Source organism: Seriola dumerili, unplaced genomic scaffold, assembly GCF_002260705.1.
Source record: "Seriola dumerili isolate Sdu_G_001 unplaced genomic scaffold, Sdu_1.0 BDQW01000531.1, whole genome shotgun sequence".
NCBI classification, from domain to species: Eukaryota; Metazoa; Chordata; class Actinopteri; order Carangiformes; family Carangidae; genus Seriola; species Seriola dumerili.
In genome coordinates this window covers 1,083,231-1,105,465 of record NW_019174786.1, presented here as the reverse complement: position 1 = coordinate 1,105,465, position 22,235 = coordinate 1,083,231, and the positions used below count along the sequence as shown (strand labels likewise).

Genomic DNA, 22,235 nt, shown 5'->3' with positions numbered 1-22,235 from the left:
GATCAAGGCATTATAAGATGGTACGACCCTGTTCCAGTTGTAGTTATGCTCAGGAGATTAAAAACATAAAGGAAAAAATGTATCGTGGATGTTCAGAAGGCTGCAAGGTTTTCTGGGCTTAGCATTAAGCACAGTGTGTCATTCAGTTGGTATTGGTCTCGCCCACGTTTCTGTGTTCACACCTTTTATCTTTAGCAACATGAGAGCCACAAAGTCAAAGCAGTGCTAAGGCACTTTTGTTTCATATTATTACAGATCGCACTATATAGAAAATGCAAATAAACATTATGTGATTTTTTGACTCTAAGTGCCACTTAAGTAGAAAACTAACTCTAATTTATTGGTTCTTTTTCTTCTTTCTTACTTTGAGCTCATCAGGTAAAATAGTGTTCTAACTTTGTGATCTGTCAAGCTCTGACTGAAGGGGCTTTCTACCCTCAGTAACACCCTCTGTTTCCAACAGTTGCTTGTTGAGCAGCAGCACCAATATGTGACAGACTGCATGAAACTGAATGAAAAGAAAAAGAAAAGCATGGAGGAACCAAAGGATGCATCTCATAGTGGTGGAAATGACTGAAACTAAACGTATAACAGTGTTTATGTGGCCTCATCTCAATGCTACGGTCTGATGTCTGAAGGAAAAAGAAATAATCACCTATGGCTTCAGAAATTCTGATTCTGATTCAGGCAACCAAGCTCGTATTGCATCCTGTTTTCTATCCAAGATTCTGAAGTCACCGTTGTTTAAAATCACAGAGCCCCATCTGTTTTTTCTCACTGCCATTGGCTGAATTTCTCACTTAGTAACAGTGATATAACATTCAGCAGTGCTGCGCAAATCAAACAGAAACGGTTGGTAAGATAATACTTTTTTTTTTTTTTGCTGTTAACTTGCCCTTAAAGACACAGTGAAATACAAACTGCATTTTTCTGGCTCTTAATTTTTGTCTCTGTGCTTAATTTTTCTGTTATGTCTCGGTGTACTCTTGAAATGATCACCTGCCTATTCGTTTCCATTTTCAGGAGGAAATAGATCATGTTACAAAAGCTAAAGATTCTCGAACTGCCTTTTCACTTGGACTTATAATACCACAGTTTCTTTGAATTTAATGTTTTTAGCCGCAGTCACAGTAGCAGTAAGTGTACTTTTTTTGTTTCATTTTGCAGCGTCAGATTTAACCCTGTTGTTAACGATAACAAACACGCTAATTACTCCCATGTGTAAATAGATTAATCTGGTATTAGTGAATGTACACAGACAGGAGAAACAAGTTGGACTTGAGATGTGTCACATAAGCATTTGGAGCAGTAGCAAATAGTTTCCTTTTGGTTCCTTTGAGCACTTGAGCAGAGGCTTTAACTGTTGCTCTGTGTCTCTCTTTTGTCGTTTTTACACACAGTGCTGCTTTTGTGTCGCAGATGAAGAAGTCTCACATATTTGTGTCATCACACGTAGGAAGCTGAGGCTCAGCTTCTCGAACAATTTCACATTGGAGGACGGATTGTCCCTAATTTTATCAAACACACTCTGTGCCAGATTAAACGTGACCGTGCATTTTAAAGTTGATGAAAAAGGTCTGTTATACTTGAAAATGGGGATTGAAGACTGTGAAGATGTTTAATTATCCCATTGTTAATTCAGAACTACAGTATGTTATTACATGTTATCGTCATGCAGCCGCATCAAAACCAAATAACAGCCATGTAACTGTTGCGATGTTTTCCAGATAAGAGTCAGAGAGAATAAACCTCTGGGCTGCTTTTCCTCTCTCTGTTGTAGTCAGTGTGTTTGCATGTGTGTTTGTGTGTGTGCAGATGTGAGTCAGCCAGTATGATATGCTGTCCCCTCTCATATTGAATCCAGCCAGAACAGATCAGACGAATTATGTTCATAAGTCTTGTTGTTATGAGCAAAGTCACTGTCCTGATCTATTTAAAGGCATTGGACAATGTTTGCTTTATTTTTGTTTAATCATTAATATGTGCCGTGACTAATCCTAATCATGTTGAAGTCATTGAGGACTGACTGTACATGGTTGTTGGGCCTATAGGCAATCCTATTGTTCTGCAGCCTGCAGTAGGCCGACAACATCAGACCAGCACTAATGAGACTGCCAGACATCCAAGCTAGGGCGCCACAACAAAGCATCTGCTAAACGATTTAAATATAATTAAAACATCATTTACTTGCATTTTGAGATGTCACAGGTCTGGTTTGTACAGAAAGAGCTTTTAGTAGAGGTTGCTGATTGACTTTTTGAAAGCTTAGACGTTCAAAAAATAAAATACAAAAGACCATCTGCATACATGCACACATCCACCCACACATAGTGAGCTGCATCTCAGACCAGCAGGGAGCTCTGACTGTACAAAGTATGGATAAAAGATTTCCTCCAGGTGTTTCAGCACTGTTTGCTCATTCAAATGTTGCAACAGTGCACATAAGCCTCCACTAGCTTCGGTTCCAGATGAGTTGATGAACTACAGGCCTTACGGGTTTTTCTCAGCGTGGCTGAGCAGTGTTTCTGATGGGGATGTAGCTCTGATGTGCAGCCAGCAGCAGGCAGTGCAGTGATGGATCTTTCTGTTTCTCAGGATCATTTGTAACGATCACATGTACAGCAGAGCAGCACAGCCAAAATAACCGCATCACAATCTTTTCTTTTTTTTTTTTTAAATCCTAACATGCTTGCATATAATATATATATATATTCTGCTTGTATATGGTTTATCAACTGTATATTGTTTAATTAAAGGCTTTCTGTCTGTTTCTCCTGCTCAGGGTCTAACTACGCCATGTCTAACGGGGGCGGGGTTGCCAGCAGCACCACACACCTGTTGGACTTCCTAGAGGAGCCCATCCCTGGTGTGGGGACCTATGACGACTTCCACACCATCGATTGGGTGCGCGAGAAATGCAAGGACCGCGAGAGACACAGGAAGGTGAGGACTCCTTAAATCCTCCATAGGCTTCAAACAAACTTTTCATATGACTTGTTGTCAGACTAAAGGTAGTAGGGTTTATACCTGTTTTGATTGGCTGTCATATCCTCCTCCTGCCTCCCCAGTTTCTCTCCCACAGTTTAATGTCTTTTGCGTCTTGTCTTTTTAATCCACATGAAATCAATCATTACAAAAGGAATAACGGAGCTCTGATATATTCACGTTGTTGTTTTACACCTTCACACACCTGTGCAATTAGAAAGGAATTTTCAGATGCTGTTAGACACGGACACACTTTGTTTGAAGCATGTCACAGGGTCTGCTTGGATGTGCTTTGTAACTAAGATGTTTAATTTGACACTAAGCAGTCAGAGGTATGTTTGTGGCTTGGCCCGTTTCCAGTTCATAAAGCTCTCACGTTAGCTGGTGTCAGCAAAAAAATCCTCCACTGCACAGGAAGTGATGTGTCGCACATTTCCTGCAGCAGCAGCAGCGGTTTGTTTGGGTCGTACAAAAGAAGAACTGGGTAGTTAGGATCAGCAATTTTAGCCTCGAAGGCTTAACAGCGGATCCATCAGCCCAACAAACATACAAAAACAAAACTTGATCCTTGGAAAATCGAGGAAAAAGAATGTAATATCAAATATTTGAGGCAACTATTTTTATTGTAGAAATGTAGATTGACAAGAAATAAATTCCAAGACCAAGGTCAAGAATGAACTCGACAGTGTAGAAATGTAATTGTGCAGATGTCATGAATGAACCAGAATGAATGGACACACAATAAACTGTCGTCTTCCTCGCCCACAACTCGTCACTGATTCACCTGTCTCTGTCAACACGTCTATCCAAATATTGACTCAATTTTCCTGCCCTTTAGTGCAGCTGTCCCGGAAATGATAACTCTGAGAATTTGATTGGTATTTGAATACTTGGTCAAACATTGGTTTTATAACCTGGTCTTATCCTGCCTTACAGAAAACATCAGTTTTATTGAAGCAACAGTGGAAATCATGCCACAAGAGCAGATCACTGAATGACTTATCATTGGTATTTTCAAACCTTTGGCATCACTGCCATCTACCTTCTTATGATTTTTTTTGTCTCTGTGTTTTCAGATAAACAGTAAGAAAAAGGAGTCGGCATGGGAGTTCACAAAGAGCCTGTACGACGCCTGGTCAGGGTGGCTGGTGGTGACGTTAACCGGCCTGGCCTCAGGTAACACACATTCACACATGCTGTACAAGCACGCAGACTCACAGCTGTTGTCTCCTCTGCTGGTGACTCTCACATGCTTCGCCTCAGGCAGTCCACGCTCAGTCTTACAGCTCGTCTCTTCTGTCTTTTGCTCTCTTTTACCCACTTCTCATGAGCACACTTTCTTCACCAGACCAGAGCTCAGTCCTCTGATCCACACATTATTTATGTTTTTACGACTACCAAGAGAAAGAAAACCGACCAGCCCCTGTACTACCCTAGTCAAAGTAAAGTTGCCTTTTTGAAGCTTCTCTAAGTTACAAAGGAAGAGAAATAAGAAATGGGTTCATTGTGTTCCCCTGCTTTTATCCAAATAAAAAGGTCTGATGTACGGACCGACATTTTTCTGCCTAAATGAGCCTGTAACACAGCTGATAAAGGCTCATCTGACCTGCAACATGTTGGCCTTAAATATGTAATTTAAGGATTTAATTTAATTCAGACCATCATTGACTTTTAAAATATAGTTATAATATTTATTCAGAGAAGTGTCCGCCATATGATGTGGATCTTCCTTGTATATATTAACATTTCTGTAGTGATTTGTTTACAAAAACTTCCATTTTGCATTGATGTAGGTAAATATTTAGGGAGTGTGACAGTAGGTGTCCCTGTTGTTTGGCCATCAGGAAAAGCACTACATTTTAAGAGAAGGATGCAAATGAAAGAGCAGCCTGATCGCAGATTCATCAGGACTCATTTTGTATTTTCCTTTGGTACAGTGACATTGATAACGGGCAATTAGCAAGCTAACAGCCACCAAACACCTTTTTCCTTTTTTTCTCTTTTTCTACCTCCTCTCACCTCCCTGCCTTCACCTCTTTGCCCCCTCTTTTCCTTCCTCCTCTTCCTCCTTCTGCCAGGTGCTTTGGCTGGCCTTATTGACATTGCTGCTGATTGGATGAACGACCTGAAGGAGGGCGTGTGTCTGAGCGCCATGTGGTTCAACCACGAGCAGTGCTGCTGGACGTCCAATGAGACCACCTTCGCTGAGCGGGACAAGTGTCCCCAGTGGAAGAGCTGGGCTGAGCTAATACTGGGGCAGGCTGAGGTAGACTAACACAGGCACACGAGAGGCCCGTCAGTCACTGCAGCAACATTTTTCTGTTGCTCAATAATATTTTAATTGATTACATCAACGTCAGAGAGAAGAGAGGTTTTTATTTTCCCTTCCTCTACACGTATATTCTGTTATATTTTAGTAACAAGCCTCTCTGTTTTCTGATCTGCTACTGTTCTAATGTGTTATTGATGATGTTTGCCGTCAGTTCAGACCCAATAACCCCAATAACTTTTCCCTCATTACCTGAATGCAGCAGAAGTTACAGTGACAAAGGGAGGAGGGGGAGCTTCGTTATAGTAAAGAAAGATGTATTAAGAGATAATTGCACAGCACACATGCATGCTCGCCAATGCTCTCACACTTCCAGACTACATGTTATACTGTATGATATTTGGTGCTGGTGAGTTTCCAGTTGTTTATTCTTTTACTTCACCTTCTCTCGTCTTTCTCGCCTCACTTCAGGGTCCCGGCTCGTACATCATGAACTACTTCATGTACATCTACTGGGCTCTGTCCTTCGCCTTCCTGGCTGTCTGTCTGGTAAAGGTGTTTGCTCCCTACGCCTGCGGCTCAGGGATCCCTGAGGTGAGGAAAATTGTGCTCTCACAAAAGTACAGTTGAAACTCGCGAGTAGCTGCATTCACAGTCCATTCGGAAACCTCTCCTTGGTAATGCATTGAAGAAACTCCGTCAACCGAGACGTAAGGATTGGCTTTAGTGTCATTTTTTCCTGACAAGAAGTTTTGAACTTTTACTCATTTGGTAAAAGATTGGCCAATATTTGCCACTAAACTAATAAGGCTAGTCGGCAATCTCTTTTTGTGTGTCTCTCTTTCTGTTTCAGAGTAAGAAAAGAAGCTTGTGTGGGATTTCTGTAGACTATTGATGTTTTGTTTTATGCCTCGGTTCTTTCATCGATTTGCTGTGGGTGTCAGAACCTACGAGCTGCGCATGAAATCTCTGCAGCTGCCCCTGACTCTCCATGACAGTGATCTAATTGGTAATGTGTACTTTTTGGGATCCACCCAGTGTGCTTTCATGCTCGTGGGTTTCCCTTTAATGCCCTAGAAGTGGCTTAAAATTGTTAATTCAGTGGGCAGCAGGGAGACGGGACAGGTTCGACCGCACTGTGAAAAAGCCATTTTGAGGTTAGAGCTCTGAGGTTTCAAAATAAATGTTTCCTTTTTGTTGCCGTGGGAACAAGAAAACTAGAACTGCGTTGCCGGGGAAATTGTGTGGTAGTCTGTGACTTTGAAACTGTTGACAGGAAGAGAATAAAGGAGAGGATCAGACAGAGATGCAACTGAAGAAAAACATGAGTGAATTTGCTTAAAGAGATTGAAAAAGCGAAATTGAAAATACGCTGGTTCTGTCCCTGATGTGACTCCAGCCTGGAAATTGTTGCATGTCATTATCCTCCTCTCTCTTTCGCCCCATTTCCTGTCAGCTCTCTACTGTTCACTGTCTGGTAAAAGCATAACTACGTCGATAATTTTTTGAGTTATTTAATAATCAAAAATGCAGTTTTTGTTTTTTTACATCATATTAAATTGAACATCTTTGCGGTTTGATCCGTGGTTTTGTTACAGTGCGAAGGTGGGACGTATGATGTCATCTGTCTCTTCATTTTAATTAATTCTTAATTACTGACGTTCACTGTTTCTATGCACTTCGTAGAATGTGTGAAGTAGAGCTGCGATAGTTAATCGATTAGTTGATTGACAAAACAACTAAACCATCTACATTTTCTTAACTTTTAATAGCCTTAAATCAATAAATTTAAGAGCAAAAGCAAAGGATAATGAAAATGAAGATGCCATAAGGTGTTTCTACCCTTTGTGACCTCCATGGGAATCACACCCTGAACTATGCTGCATGTATCCTTGTAGCTCGACTTCATTTTAATCTTCTTTCTCTCTACCCACCCTTTTCCCTGCAGATCAAGACCATCCTGAGTGGGTTTATCATCCGGGGCTACCTGGGCAAGTGGACGCTGATGATCAAGACCATTACTCTAGTGCTGGCTGTGGCGTCCGGCCTCAGCCTGGGGAAGGAAGGTCCCCTGGTCCACGTGGCCTGCTGCTGTGGGAACATCTTCTCCTACCTCTTCCCCAAGTACAGCAAGAACGAGGCCAAGAAACGAGAGGTGAGAGAGAAGACGTGGTGGCTGTTATGATATTTGACCATTTAAATATAGGTGTTTTGCGACCACATTTTAGAAGCCATCATGTCAGCTGAGGTGCGTTTGTTTTGTCCTCTCAGGTTCTCTCTGCTGCGTCGGCGGCTGGGGTGTCGGTGGCTTTTGGAGCCCCGATAGGAGGAGTTCTCTTCAGCTTGGAGGAGGTACAGGAAATGTCCTTTTACACTCCTGATCGAACCAGACATTACTCTACAGCTGAATTTTCATGCTCCAAACTCTCCTCTCTCTCTTCCAGGTGAGCTACTACTTCCCTCTCAAGACGCTGTGGCGCTCCTTCTTTGCCGCCCTTGTGGCGGCCTTCGTCCTGCGGTCCATCAACCCCTTTGGTAACAGCCGTCTGGTGCTGTTCTACGTGGAGTATCACACGCCGTGGTACCTGTTTGAGCTCATCCCTTTCATCCTTCTGGGAGTTTTTGGAGGTCTCTGGGGAGCCTTCTTCATCCGAGCCAACATCGCCTGGTGCCGGCGGCGCAAGTCAACACGCTTCGGTAACTACTTTGTCTTAATTCAGGATTGGGATCAGTAAGTGTGACATGAGAAGGTGAAGACGTGAAGCCGTCCAGGTCACTGTGAGCTGTTTGTACGAGCAGAAAGACGTCACATGGGCTGCCATGTGACGTCCAGCAGATGTGGGAATAAATCATTGTGGAGAAAACATGAATGACTGAACACATTGATATTCTCTAGCAAACAGCCAATATGTCCCCCTACCAGGCTGTGAGCAGACAGACCATTGTTTACATGCACGCACAGCTGGAAATACTTACTGAGTAACAGCTCATTTAAGAAATAGTTTCAGTAAATGTGCTTGGAATATTGGCTAAAACAAACAGACGACAGCAGTGACAGTGATGGAAAACAAAAACGCTGAGTGAGCTAAAACCATATATTCCAAATGTTTGAGGTATTTACACTTTAACGTCCTGTCACACTTATAATATGTTCACTTCAGTGATTTGGGTTAAAGTAGAGGCATAGAGACAGAAACAGAAGATGTAGTAGGTCATGCAACTAGCATTTCACATTGCATCACTATTGTCGGACCTTCTGTCAGACCAACGGCTCCTGATTTAACAGACAACTCTGGTTCTTTGTAATTTCCTGAATATGCAACATCATGCTAAAAGCTTCCCCACAGAGTCTCACGTTGTGTTGTCTCTCTCCTCAGGAAAGTACCCAGTGTTGGAGGTGATCTTCGTGGCCACCATCACAGCCGTGGTTGCTTTCCCGAACCCGTACACCCGTCAGAACACCAGTGAGCTGATAAAGGAGCTGTTCACCGACTGCGGCCCTCTTGAGTCGTCGCAGCTCTGCCAGTACCGCAGCCAGATGAACGGAAGTAAGGCCTTCACTGACAACCCCAACCGCCCGGCGGGGCCCGGCGTCTACGCTGCCATGTGGCAACTCTGCCTGGCGCTGATCTTTAAAATCATCATGACCATATTCACATTTGGACTCAAGGTGATCCCCGGATGTTTCTTCCGAACAGAGCAGAAGTTTTAACCTACACGTCTTTATCAACAACTAAACCCAGTTTCCACTTCCTCGTCCCCAGGTGCCGTCGGGCTTGTTCATCCCCAGCATGGCCATCGGGGCGATCGCAGGCCGAATCGTTGGCATTGCCGTGGAGCAGCTGGCCTATTACCACCATGACTGGTTCCTGTTCAAAGAGTGGTGCGAGGTCGGGGCCGACTGCATCACTCCGGGGCTCTACGCCATGGTGGGGGCTGCGGCATGTCTGGGTGAGTCAGCAGATAGTATGGCAACAGTTATGTATTTGTTTTAATGCTTTGTTTCGAACAGGGGTTGAGTGATAATGATGATTTAAAGCAGCATTTGTCAGATCTTTTGAAACAGAGTTTATAGCACTATCTCTTTCATATCTGGTTGTATGAGGAAATTTTGGACTAAACTGGACTGATTCATTTTTGCTTTCAATTAGATAAATTACATTTATTTTTTCCGGGTATTCAATTCACTGGATTAGACAAAAAAAATAGGCCACATTATTTTGTCGATGAATGGTTTCTTTCTTCTATAAAATAAACGATCTCGATAAATACTGTATCACTGTTGAGATATAAAATTACATACACTGTAATCGAAGATGTTGTCATGTCATCCACCCCAGCTCCTACAGGTAGACCTCTGTAGAGTGAGTTTAAAAAATTGAGTTATTGTTTTGAATAATTAAGATTACATGTTTTTGTTTCAGTCTCTAGATGGGGCTAATATTCTTTTTTTTTTTACATGTTACTTTCTTACTCTCCTCCGTGTGCAGGTGGTGTGACCCGTATGACGGTCTCCCTGGTGGTCATTGTGTTCGAGCTGACAGGCGGTTTGGAGTACATCGTCCCCCTCATGGCTGCCGTCATGACCAGCAAATGGGTGGGTGACGCGTTCGGCCGCGAGGGAATCTACGAGGCCCACATCCGTCTGAACGGATACCCCTTCCTCGACGCCAAGGAAGAATTCACTCACACCACGCTGGCCAGGGAGGTGATGAGGCCACGACGCAGCGACCCGCCGCTAGCGGTGCTGACGCAGGACGACCTGACGGTGGAGGAGCTGCAGGGCGTCATCAATGAAACCAGTTATAATGGTTTCCCTGTGATAGTGTCCAAGGAGTCCCAGAGGCTGGTGGGCTTTGCTCTGCGAAGGGACATCACTATCGCTATAGGTAACGCTGCAGAGCAAGACTGTTTCAACAAAGTAGTTTCTCCCACATTTCACAGCAAAATGTAAGAACAGTTATACAGCATGAGAGTTGTACTTGGTCTGTCTGGTGCCTGGATTCATTTAAGGTACAATCCTTTGATTATAATGCACGTGTCTCTTTTTCCCACATCTCTTGTTCCCCTGTTCCTCCTCGTTCCTTTCTCCTCAGAAAATGCGCGTCGTAAGCAGGAGGGCATCATGTTGAACTCCAGGGTGTACTTCACTCAGCACGCACCCACCCTGCCGGCCGACAGCCCTCGGCCCCTCAAGCTGCGCTCCATCCTGGACATGAGCCCCTTCACCGTCACCGACCACACACCCATGGAGATCGTGGTGGACATCTTCAGAAAGCTGGGGCTGCGCCAGTGCCTGGTCACTCACAACGGGTAAGTAGGAACTGAAAAGCAGGGAATAAAAGAAGATGGGCAGGAAGAGGAGAAGGCGAATCCTTCTCCCCATCTTTTTCTCTTCGGTGCCGTTACGTTTGACTAACCCGTCTGAAGTTGACAAACATTGCACAAACACATGTACACACTGTCTGGTGTTGCATGGGCTCTCAGACCCCTGGATTTACCCTGTAATCTGCATGGCCTGGCCTAACCGCTGTGCTGCGCTCCCTTTATCCTCCTACTGAGCAATAACAGACAGTCTCCTCAGTAGAAGAGACTGAGCTGCTGAAACTAACTACAACTACATAACAGGTATCGTGCCAGGAGAATATAGTCGGTCAGGAAAACCATTCGATTTGTGCTCTGAATCTGAGAGAAGAAGCATGTTGACAGGAAATCTGAACATTTAAGGTTTTTCCCCCATTAATTTATAACAGTGTCTGGCTTTGTTTTTTTACAGTTAGTGGAAATACATGACAAATATCTCGTGATCGGTTTGATGCACACTGTCAGGAGGTCCAGTCTAATTTTTTTTTTTTTTTACAGACTTGTGTTTTGCACAGAGCCACCTGCTGGTGTGATGCAGGAATTACAGGGTTGATTGTCTGTAATATCTGATAAACTCCTCAGTTTACAGATCAGTTGTTACCGTCACTAGAAAGGAGCTGTGCAGCAGTGTTTGTTTTTATTTAAATATTTTTTAAATGTCCATCTTAAAGGATGAGGCTGGTGTTATTCTATATGTTTCTTAATGCCAACAAATTTCATAAGTATAGTTGTGATGTTCATTCATCCCTTAGTACTTTATAACTTCTCTACGTTGTCTGTGGCCTACGTCATCTTTGAATCTTTAAAGATATATGGATTTATTTTTCTTTTTAAAGACTCAGTCATTTCCTAAAACAGCTGGAGCGCTGTAGTCTTTAATCAAATGTTACTCCAACAGTAAACAGTGCATTCGTTGGGGACTATTTTAAACTGGGGATCAATACACCTCTGGTGCTCCAGTGAGTATTTATGACAGCAGAACAGTTTATGTGGAACCATCTTCAAATAAACTACAGTGCCCATGTTTATCGTAATGATGTTACCTCGTTAATGTTTAACAGGAACAGGAAAGCTTTTCAATCAGAGTTTGGATACTTAGACAAAAGATTAATAATTTGTTGCTTTTTGTCTTTTCATTGAATTTGTTGACACCAAGAAAAATATAGAATATCACCAAACTTGTACTTGGACATTGATTTTCTTACACTACATTTGATATAATTTACATTTTAAGATGCTATTGACATAATATTTTAGTTTTTATCCAGTTTTGTTGTTTTTGTGTTAATTGAATTGTGTAACTATTTTTATCTGTTTAATATTTTAAGTTGCACCCTGTTATGTATGTTTTGTGTTGCCGCTGTCTGTTCTCTCTCTGTTTCTCTTTGTTTGTTGTTTTTTTGTTTGTTTGTTTGTTGTTTTTGTTTTTGGGCAGTTTACCGAGTAACAGGTGTGTGTTTCAGGATTGTGTTGGGCATCATCACAAAGAAGAATATATTAGAGCATCTGGAGGAGCTCAAGCAGCACACGGAGCCCCTGGTGACTAGCCCCACCCCACACATGTGACCCCTCCCACACTATCACACCTGTCTCTTAGGCTCCGCCTCTTAGGAGGGATGCATGAAACTTGGTGTGAAAGGCTGTTGACAGTTCCCAGCTAAACATTAAGACCTCCCTGTTCTTTTTCTTTCTTACTGTTTGCACTCTGTTGTTCATGGGTTGGTTTGGTTGGTGTGGATTCACCTTTAATGAAGTCGTTCATCTTAGAGAAACATACGCACATAGGCGTTCTCTGACCTCCATCTTCATTGCCGGTAGCTGTTGCACTTTTGGAGACATCGGGCAGAAAAGCTTTCTTGTGTTTACTGTGGGTCCTGTAATGTTGGACCTCCATGGGAACTGTCACCCACATCACTTTAGAGCCCCTTTCAGACATGTGCATCGTTACGTAAAAGTGCTGGCAGTTAAACCGTTAAACACGACGATATATTTTTTCTATTAACTCCCTGAGTTTTTTATTGTCTGTAAAAGTTGTGACAGCACTTTTTACTAGGTAGGACCCTGTAACATTTCCATAAAATTTTCAACACTCTTCAGGTCTGAGTTAAATGCTGTCACGTTAACATGAAGACTACAGCAGCATAAAAAATAAACCCAGAGAGTTTAAATGAGTGACTTTCTCTGTCTTTTAGGAACACTGCAATAAATTAGTCATTTAATTATCATCTAAAAAATATAAAGGTTTCAACCATATGAAGGTCAAAAATGAACTTTGCTTTAATTTTAAGTCGGAGTGGATGAGAAGAATTTAAAAAAGCCAATGATGAAACAAAAACAGCTACTGAGCTGATTTTAAGTCTTAAATTTAACTTGGTGAAAATTGTAGAAAGATGTGTAATTTATTTTGCCTCTCGTTGTGGTGTGGTGAGGAAAGAGTAAAAACGCACTTTGAAAATCATTAAAAGCATCACTTCATCAGTCTCCCTACACTTTCAGCTTTAAATCATGCAAACTGCTCACAGCGTGAATATCCGGCAAAAACTTTCCCATAACGCATGTGAAAGCAAATAGTCAGACTCAGATTGTAGATTCTGACGCAGGCTGCAGAGTTCTTTATCTTATCTGACAAATGATGACACCAGTGACGAAATGTTTTCAGAAATCTGAGTTGATAAGACTGGTGAGAAGCTGAGGGGAGTGTCCCTCATGAACTTCTTAAACCGCAGAGATGAGCAGTCTTTCAAATGCAAAATACATTTTAAAATCCATCACTGACGAAGCGGTACCACTGCTCCCTCTCGAGCATTGCAGCTAGCATTTAGGTTACGGAGGTCTGTTATGAGCTCAAATATGGGCCAAGAAGATTTTGAGGTGGTGAAATGATGCTGAGAAATATTGTTATAGTCAAAGCCCTGCTTGGTGCCAAAAATCCTTTTTTTTTTTTTTTTTGTCAATTTTGTTAAGTATTAACTTTTTATGTAACATGACTGTGTTGGTGTTCGCGTTTTCTCAGGGCTTTTGTGTAACCGCACCACTGATATAATCAGTCCACAAGCTTTTTTTTCCACAATCACAAACCTCTACACATTCACTAACTTGAATTTCTTAAGATGAGCTTTAAGATAAATTCTGAAGATCATTTCACAAGCCTGATTGACCCTTATTTGATCCTGTAGTTTGTGTTTGAATGCCAGTCGTTCAACAGATAGATGAAGCCAGCAGTGTTACAGATTACATGTCTGAAACGTGCTCGTTAGATTCCCAGAGCGCAGCTTTGCAGCTCGTCCCTGTTAAACTGCATTTGTAGCTACTGCAGCTCTGCTTAGTGCCGCGTCAGCTGCGTCATGCTAGCACCTTCATGTTTTTTGTATTTCCTGATGTGTAGTAGCTACAAAGCTTAGACGTGTTCTGGCAGAGATCCGATCACATACTGTAGAACCAGACATTCAGTGGTAGATATAATTTCTCAGCATGTCTGCCGTCATGTAACCATGATGCCTGTTGTTTGTTAAGTAGTTGGTCATTTCATTTTGAAAGTATTCACCCACCCTCAGTTTTCTGTCTTCATTAACGACTGCTTTTTCCTTTTTTTTTTTTCTTTTTGTTTTGTTTTTAAACCCCTCCCCTCTCAACCCCACCGTTTCGCCCTGGGTCTCCACAGATTGACGACATCTGACTCGTCGCCTTAACAACCACTTGGCGAGTAGATAGCCGCCTTGGGAAAGCGGACCACCGTTGTTTTAATGTTTTTTTTTTTTTAAAGGGTGGAATTTGTTATTGAAGGGGAGGGAGAACCTCTGTAGTGATACGATTCATCCCCATATTACCCCCATTACCCCCATTACCCCCATCCTGTAGTGGTAGTGAGCACTGTGGTGGAGTGACGTTGTTGTGTTGATTGGCTCTAGTCGCGCTGTAGAGCGCTGCCCAGTTAACGTGGTGTGATAACATTACCTTGATGAAGTAAATACTAATCCCATGATTTAACCTGCCAGTGTTTGCTCTAAGCCGCCGGTGTCCTGTCCAGTTTCAAGAGAGAAAAAAAAAAGATTTTTATTGTTTAAAAAAAAAAAAAAAAAGAAAAGCCTTGAAGTGCATCTTTGCTTTATAAACAAAAGAAAGACACACTCACTGAATGGTGCTCGTAGAGGCTCTTGAGGAGTTATTTAGCATCTTTATTACACTCTCACACAAAAGGCCCATACAAACACTGTTGCTCTCTGAGCCAACGCGTAGTGAGTTCAGCCAGTTAAACCTCTTGCCTGATGGTTGCTGAGTCATTCTGGGAAATGTAGGAAAATCTTTAGCTGCAGTAGAAGCTGACCTCAGTAGAAACAAAATGAGGGTGACCTTTGAATATTTAGTTGAAATGTCCTTTTTCACTGTCCAGCAACATGTCCACTGTTGATACAGAATAGTGTTAGCATACCTTCTCCACTTCGCAAGAAAAGTCTTATATTTTCTTACAGCTTTATTTTGTATTGTAAATTAGTTTTAAGTTTAGTTCTAGGTAACATTTCACTTCCTGGTCAGAGGTTCCAGTCATTACCTGGAACTGAACTCGGACACCGCTGACTTACAGGGAACACCGCATTTAATTCCCCTGTCCCTGCATCCCTGATACCCTTTGATCTGCACCTGGTATCCCAAGTGTCTGCAACTGTCTGCGTTTGTTTCATTAGTCAGAAAATGAGCACGACGGTTGCAGATCTCAGCAGCTCTTGGGAAACCCGTGTCTGATCTGTGTGACGTCTCACCAGTGTTTCATGCCTCCTGCTGCTCAGTAGCTGTAGCTCTAATCCCACCACAGGTCCTCTCAACTCCTCTCACACAGACCTGGGTTCAAATGTTTGTTTCTAGACTCTTTGTTTTTGACTCTCCAGGGTTCAAACGAAGCTGAATGTATGAATCTACTCCACCTCACAGTATTAAAAACAAACCGCACTAAACGTTTTGGACCCAGCTCTGCACTCTTGTAGCTCTGTAGCAGATGGACAGCTTCTACTCACCGCTTTCAGCTGTTTCCTTAAGTCTTCAGATGCTTCTCTTCACCTGACCTCAGACTACATTCATGCCTGAATTCAAGAGCATCACAAACAGAACTTAATTAATCATTTGTAATGTTGAAGTAGCTGTGAAATCAAAGCCATTTTATAATTAGACGAATCTCATCTGTGCTCTTGGTTCAGACGGAATAATTCTGACCGACTGAGTTTTCAGAAACATGCTAGGGACTAAGTCAGACTTGGTTAACGTAAAAGTGCTTAAAACTTGAAGGAGAGGAGGAGGAGGAAGCAGCTCTGTCCCACGGTTTAGAAACTTTGAATTCACAATGAAAATATTGAGTGTCCTGTCACGGCGCTCTCTTCTGGTCTCACTCTGTCTGTTTGTGTGAAACAGAGTCACATTGTCTGTTAAATCCTATTGTGGTGTTGAGAAACGCTGCAGTTTAAATGGAAGCTGTGGTTTAGTCATTTTAGACATTTTAACTATAAAAAGGAATGAAAAGAAGAATCAGACAGATTCACATACGAGAGCTTGTTAAAGAGATGATTTCAAAGCTTCTCATGAAAAGCAGAATGTAGAAATATATAAAACTATTGGACCATAAAGTAGTTTTCTACCATTTTGTTGTTAATCCAGGTGTATTAGCTATGATGGCTATAATTAGCTGTAATATCCGATCAGCTGTGTGTTCAGTTGCACAAACAATTGAATGTAACTCAAAGTGGGACATTAAAGACAAAAGTGAATTCCCCATCTCCACTTCCATCTCCTTAAATGATTTCAGCCTCCTGTGACAGGGACGTGTCTCCTCTTCTCCTTCTCCTCTGAGGCTTTAACTTTTCACCACATGCTCTTCAGTGTTCCCCGTCTCCCCTGTAGGATCCAGTTCTTCCTTCTTCTCACCAGCCTCTTTTTGGACCAATAACATAAAACCAAAACTGGTGCAGGGTCCGAAATGACACCCTGCTCTGAAGAGGGTAGTCGGGTGCTGTTTCTGACCTGCTTTCATCTCTTCCTCCTCTGGTTTACTCACCTCCTCCTCCTCACTCCTCTCCTCCTGCTGACTTTTGCTTCCTCAGGGACTCATGTTTTTGTTGGCTCCAGACATTTATTTTTATAATTCATTACCAATGAACCAAAATGGAATAAAATTAAAATCATGTGCTTCTCTCTGATTGGATGCTTCCTTGCCAACAAAAACATGATGTTGTTTTCTCTCCCTCACTACAAACCACCAGATCCTCCTCACTTCACTAAACCTCTTTCCCCCCCCCCCTTCTCTTTCCTGTTCCTCCTCTCCTCTGTCTCCACCTGCAGGCGGCTTCTTGGTATTATCACAAAAAAAGATATCCTTCGTCACATGGCTCAAATGGCAAACCAAGATCCCGAGTCCATCATGTTCAACTGATCCGCTCCTTCCAGGACGGCCGGGTTGGAGGAGGAGACGACAGCGAGGAGGAGGAGGTTCATCTCCTGGACGGCTCCAATCTCTGACATCTCTGGATCCTGTTTTTTCTTTTTAGTTTTCAGCTTAGTAGACCCTGAACCTCGCCGACTGACTGTGGCCCTCAGAGACTTACCGGCCATTAGAGGGAAAAGACAATGATAAAAAAAAAAGACTTTGTTATTATCATTCTGGCTGCTGAGGACACAAGGAGGTCACGGGTTGAAGCCACACACACACACACACACACGAGGAATGCACTTTTTACACACACACACACACACACACACACACACACACACACACACACACACACACAGACAGACACACTTGCACAAAAACACACACTTTTGCACTTGCAGACACCTCAAACATGCATGCTGTCTCTGCACACACACGAACACGCATAGGACCCCCTAACCTGTAAAGAAACACCCATTTGCACTCTTCATGTGCCTCACCCTCGTCCTGTCTCTGCTGATGTCGTGGTGGGCGTCGCCTGGCTGGGGTCAAAGGTCAGAATGAACCGCTGATGAGGGATGCGATGAGGGACCTTGAAACCTCCAGGCTCCCGTTAAAAAAAAATAAACAAAAAAAAAACAAACATCACTTTCCTCACCCCACACACGCACACGCACCCACCACACCTGTCCGTCCTCCAGAAAACGTGTTGTTTACCTGTGAATTAAGTGTGTGTGAGAATATGTGTGTGTGTCCTAAGCGCCACTACATTCCAGCCAGGTTACCGTGGGAACTGAGAGGACGGTCTAAATGAGATGGCTTTAATGAGCGTGTGTGTGTGCATGTGTTTGTGTGTGTGTGTGTGTGTGTGTGTGTGTGTGTGTGTGTCTCTCTCTCTAAGTGAGAGAGGGAGGTAGAGAGAAATAGATGGGTACTGTATTTCAAGAACAAAACTGTTCCCTCTCAGAATGAAAAAAAGTGAAAAAGTAAGACCTTTGTGAGAGTGTGTTTATCATTTCTGAGCCAGCTTGAGCCGTGTGCACGTGCGCGTGTGTGTGTGTGTGTGTGTGTGTGTGCCCGTCCATTCAAAAGTGAAGGCGGTCAAAGTGTTTACGTAAAGAGGGAAAAAAAAAGAAAAAGAAAGGAAAAAGTGTCCGGGTTGAGTTTTACTGTGGTTACAGGAAAAAAAAAAATCAAATTTCCTTTTTCATCTCAAACTATTACTCTTGTTATGACTTTTAAAATATTGATCTTGCTATAAACAATTAACTTTTTATGGCTTGAAGCAAAACAAAACTGGAAATCTGCACTTGTTTTAAGTGAATCTGTTGAGGTTGTTGCAGAGGAGAAGAAAGATGGCGATGATGCTACATGGGGACGACTTGTTTTCTTTTTGCTGAAATCTGTCCATGTCTCTGGGAAGTAACATCTTATATTTTCAAAGAGGAAATATTGTTTAGTAGATAATTAATCCTCCCTCAGTTTATCAAAGTAAATAAAGGCTAAATAAAGTGTCTTCTCTCAAAGTCCCGACAGACTGTTTAATACTCCATCCATCTTTGGAAGCGAAAATCCTACGTTCCACAACAAAAACTCAGTTTTACACTTTAACACAAACACTAGAAAAATGAAATGTTTCAAAATGTAAAGAGGTATTTTATCTATTTGGCACCTTGTCCACATCACATTTTGTTTGAGTAGTATTTGCTAACAGTTGTGTTTGCTTTAATCTACATTGTGTGCCAGATAGGTGGAAGTTCAGGCATCAGTTAGTTAGAGATTTATAACACTTGACATTGTGTTTTAAGACAATTAAACTAGAAATAAAAACAAATAAATGTTCAAAAACCAGGTCATTAAATTACGGTTTAAAAGGTGATTTTGAACTATTTTAATTTTCAATCAACCTGTCTTTTTTTTCAATTAATCAAGCCCGATACTGATTTAAAAAAAAATTTCCAAATCAATTTCCAATCATAATAAAACTACCAAATCTTTACACTTTAGTAGCTGGAACAATTGCTGCTTTAAAAATACTTGAATGGTTAATCATTTAACAGTTTCCAGCACTAAATAAATTTGAGTTAAGAACTTAAACTTTCTTCCAAACTTAACACAATCTGGAAAACCAAAAAAACCTCACCGGGCCTGCCGCTCCAAGCAGGTTCAAACTACTCATCAGTCAATAGATACTGTTCAAACCTGGCACACCTGCTCCTCAGTCACACATGTAGATTAAACATGATTGGATCACTCAGTGGTTGCCAACATTTTGAGCCTGTTACATGTTCAGGACGTTACAAATGAGTTGTGAACAGTATCAACAAAGAGCGATGTTATATATGTGTTCATAATTTCTACAGGAGATGCAACTGTCCTGTACCTCACAAGATAAAAGCATCAATTGGATTTAGTTTAATTTAATATGATTGATAAAATAATCTCCACTCAATATTTATTAGTGTTAGACTGTGCTTTACCACATGGACTTTTCAGCCAACATAGATGAGAAAGTGCTGACAATGGTGGAAAGTTAAAACATCTATAAGACTGATTAATATGGTGAGAAGCTGATGATGGACTTTAATTTGAGATTGTTTTATCAGCTACTGTGTCTAAGGTCAAGAATGAACCGTCAAGCTCAAAATTGGTTAATTTTGTGTTAAAATAAAAAAAACCAAAAAAAGGTTCATGGTTCATATCCTGTCAGTCATCCCGTGACCAGTAAGATCAAACAAAAACGAAGACATCTGGCTGCATCTGCTTTTGGTTGCAGCAGGTTGTGCTCAGTCTCGTGTGTCCAATCTTGCTTCGTCTGCCAAGTGCCTGGCAAAGGTTTTTAGGCTTTTCACAAACACCTGCTTACTCCCGCTCATCTCCCCCACCTTGTCCTCAAAGCATGTTGTGGTCCTTTTTAAGTAAAAACAATGAAGGGAACTGAAGCGATGAGGAGATGGCACCTTACCTGTAGAGTGGCGGCAGAAAAGTGTGTGTGTGTGCGTGTGTGTGTGTGTGTGTGAGAGAGAGAGAGTGAGTGAGGGAGGGAGGTTGGATTCATCCTGTGTACGTCTTTCCGTTGCAGTGACTGTCCTGCTGTGGGCTGACAGGGAGCAGAGCGTCGTCTTTGTTAACCAGTGGTGTTGCCTAACATTGTATTTCATACTGATCTCGATGTTTTTTCCTTTTTTTTTTTTTTTTTTAATTTATGGGTAGTGTCGATAGAGTTGTGCATTATTATGAAGAATTTTATGTATGATTACATTGATTGTTTGATTGTACATTTAAAACAAAATATGTAAAGATTAAATTTTGTTTTAAATTAAAAAGAAAAAAGATTCAAATTGCACTGGGTTTGTCTTCGTTCTTCCTCCCTCAGTTTCTCCACACTCATCCTTCACTTCTTTACTTTTCATAACCTACATTTCTGGGCAAGTATTATTTAATTTTTCCGTTAAGGTGCCAATATACACAGGTTTCTGTACTACCCAATATCTACCAGTAATGGGTTTATACATGTAAAAAAAAAAACGGTCCAAAGGGGTCTCAGACTTTTGGACCTTACTGCATGCTCTATAAAAACACTGTATTTTGTTTTTAAATTTATACATAAAATATAAATACTCTTAGGACTGAAATAATTTCCAGTCAGTGTCTATTTTTCGCTTGTTCTGGAGCTTTCAACCATATCACATGATCTTTATCAGCAGATAGAGTATTCTCAGTATGCTGCTGCTTTCTTTGATCAATCTCAAATTTTAGAGTCTGACGATTTTTGATCGTCTGTGCTACAACAGTAGTTTTGAAAGACCCTTTTTACAATATGGCTCTAGCAAGTTCCCCCAACTTTACAAAAATCTAGTACTAAATCACTGTAGAAGTCCGGCACAAGTAAGCTTTACCAAAAATCCAACCTATATTAATTTGACTGCTCTTTAAAATCAGCAAGCCTTCATCTTCCAAACTAATTTTCCATTGATTTGACTTACTTGCTGCCAAGATGTCCAATTTCAAAAGGAAATACATTAGAGAGAGAAATTGCCATTTCAAGGTGTTTTGGTAAATGTTGAACAAAGACTAACAGTACCTGTTACAAGAGGTGGACACAAAATAAAAACCTGGTCAAGACTGGAAAATCATGAGTATATGTCTTCTGAAAATTACAACCATTGTTTGAGGAAATCAACACATGACAATCTCAACAGTCTGAGCTTCTCTGCATCATATCAGTGTTATAAGTTGTTTGTGTTATTTTATCCACCTCCTGTGCTCATACAAACAGTTCACACTATGTGGTTTTGTTCTGGTTTTCAGACTGGAAAAAGTTTTCCACTTTTCTCAAACACAAAACAGCTTTTATAAAGAATCCCATCAGAGTTTGAATGTATCACAGATGGACACAAAGTTGGCTGCAAGAGACGAACTGCTCCATGTCTACTCCTCGTGTCCCATTACAATACATCTATCATTCATGGCTCCGTCAGTCATTAACCTGAGACTTTTTCGTTTGTTGTTCACCTGCTCGCTTCATTAAGCTTCATCTGCTTCTGCCGTGTGAGAGAAACAAACATGATATCTATAACAAATTCCATACAGAATTAACTGATTTGATTGAGGTCCCTTGTTGGTGGAGTTAAGTTTCAGAAGATTTCATTATTAGTCATTAGTTTCAACGAGAGGGTGTGTGCTATACTAAACTGCAGTGGCTCAGGAGGTACAGTGGGTTATCCACTAACGGTGGTTGATTCCCAGCTCCTCTTTTTGACATATAAAAGTGTCCTTGGGCCAACATACTGAATCCTCAATTTTCCATGATGCGTCATCGATGAGTGAGTGCATATCAAAAGTCAGCAGGACTCCAACCTGTGGTATTCACAGTCAATAGATATGTACTGTAAGCACCCAATCATGTGATTTTCTTTAGGCAAAGAGACACAAAAGCTGATCAGTGCTTGATTAGTGCGGTTTTAGTGATTAAATTTTGGTGTTTGAAGGTCAAAGGTCAAAGTCACATTGACCTCAAAGAACAATCATTAAAAAAATGATAGTATAGTAAGGCATAAAAAGTCAAACTGTAATATGGCATAAAAAAGTCATATGATGGAAAGGCAAAAAAAGTCATACTATAGTGAGCCATAAAAACATAATAGAAAAGAAAGGCTTGCAAATGTCATAAAAATTTCATTGTACAGTAAGACATTAAAAAAG

The 22,235-nt window shown here is 41.4% G+C and overlaps 1 protein-coding gene across 7 annotated transcripts in view; it reads left to right on the top strand.

The window, feature by feature from the left end:
• Positions 1–17,371, top strand: part of clcn3 (chloride voltage-gated channel 3) — a 34,425-nt gene extending 17,054 nt beyond the window's left edge. For 4 of the 7 annotated variants that reach the window (XM_022764086.1, XM_022764081.1, XM_022764085.1 and 1 more), the window contains 13 exons: positions 2,783–2,943; positions 4,062–4,161; positions 5,064–5,251; positions 5,726–5,848; positions 7,203–7,409; positions 7,526–7,606; positions 7,699–7,951; positions 8,632–8,924; positions 9,019–9,205; positions 9,745–10,143; positions 10,351–10,567; positions 12,082–12,157; positions 16,943–17,371. In XM_022764086.1, coding sequence (XP_022619807.1) covers positions 2,797–2,943; positions 4,062–4,161; positions 5,064–5,251; positions 5,726–5,848; positions 7,203–7,409; positions 7,526–7,606; positions 7,699–7,951; positions 8,632–8,924; positions 9,019–9,205; positions 9,745–10,143; positions 10,351–10,567; positions 12,082–12,157; positions 16,943–17,119 — 2,448 coding nt within the window. In that variant the 5' untranslated portion in view covers positions 2,783–2,796 and the 3' untranslated portion in view covers positions 17,120–17,371. Of the gene's footprint in view, positions 1–2,782; positions 2,944–4,061; positions 4,162–5,063; positions 5,252–5,725; positions 5,849–7,202; positions 7,410–7,525; positions 7,607–7,698; positions 7,952–8,631; positions 8,925–9,018; positions 9,206–9,744; positions 10,144–10,350; positions 10,568–12,081; positions 12,158–14,279; positions 14,318–16,942 lie in introns of all 7 variants that reach the window. The other 3 variants (XM_022764083.1, XM_022764087.1, XM_022764084.1) reach the window with 2 other exon arrangements.
• The last annotated feature ends 4,864 nt before the right edge of the window (positions 17,372–22,235 follow it).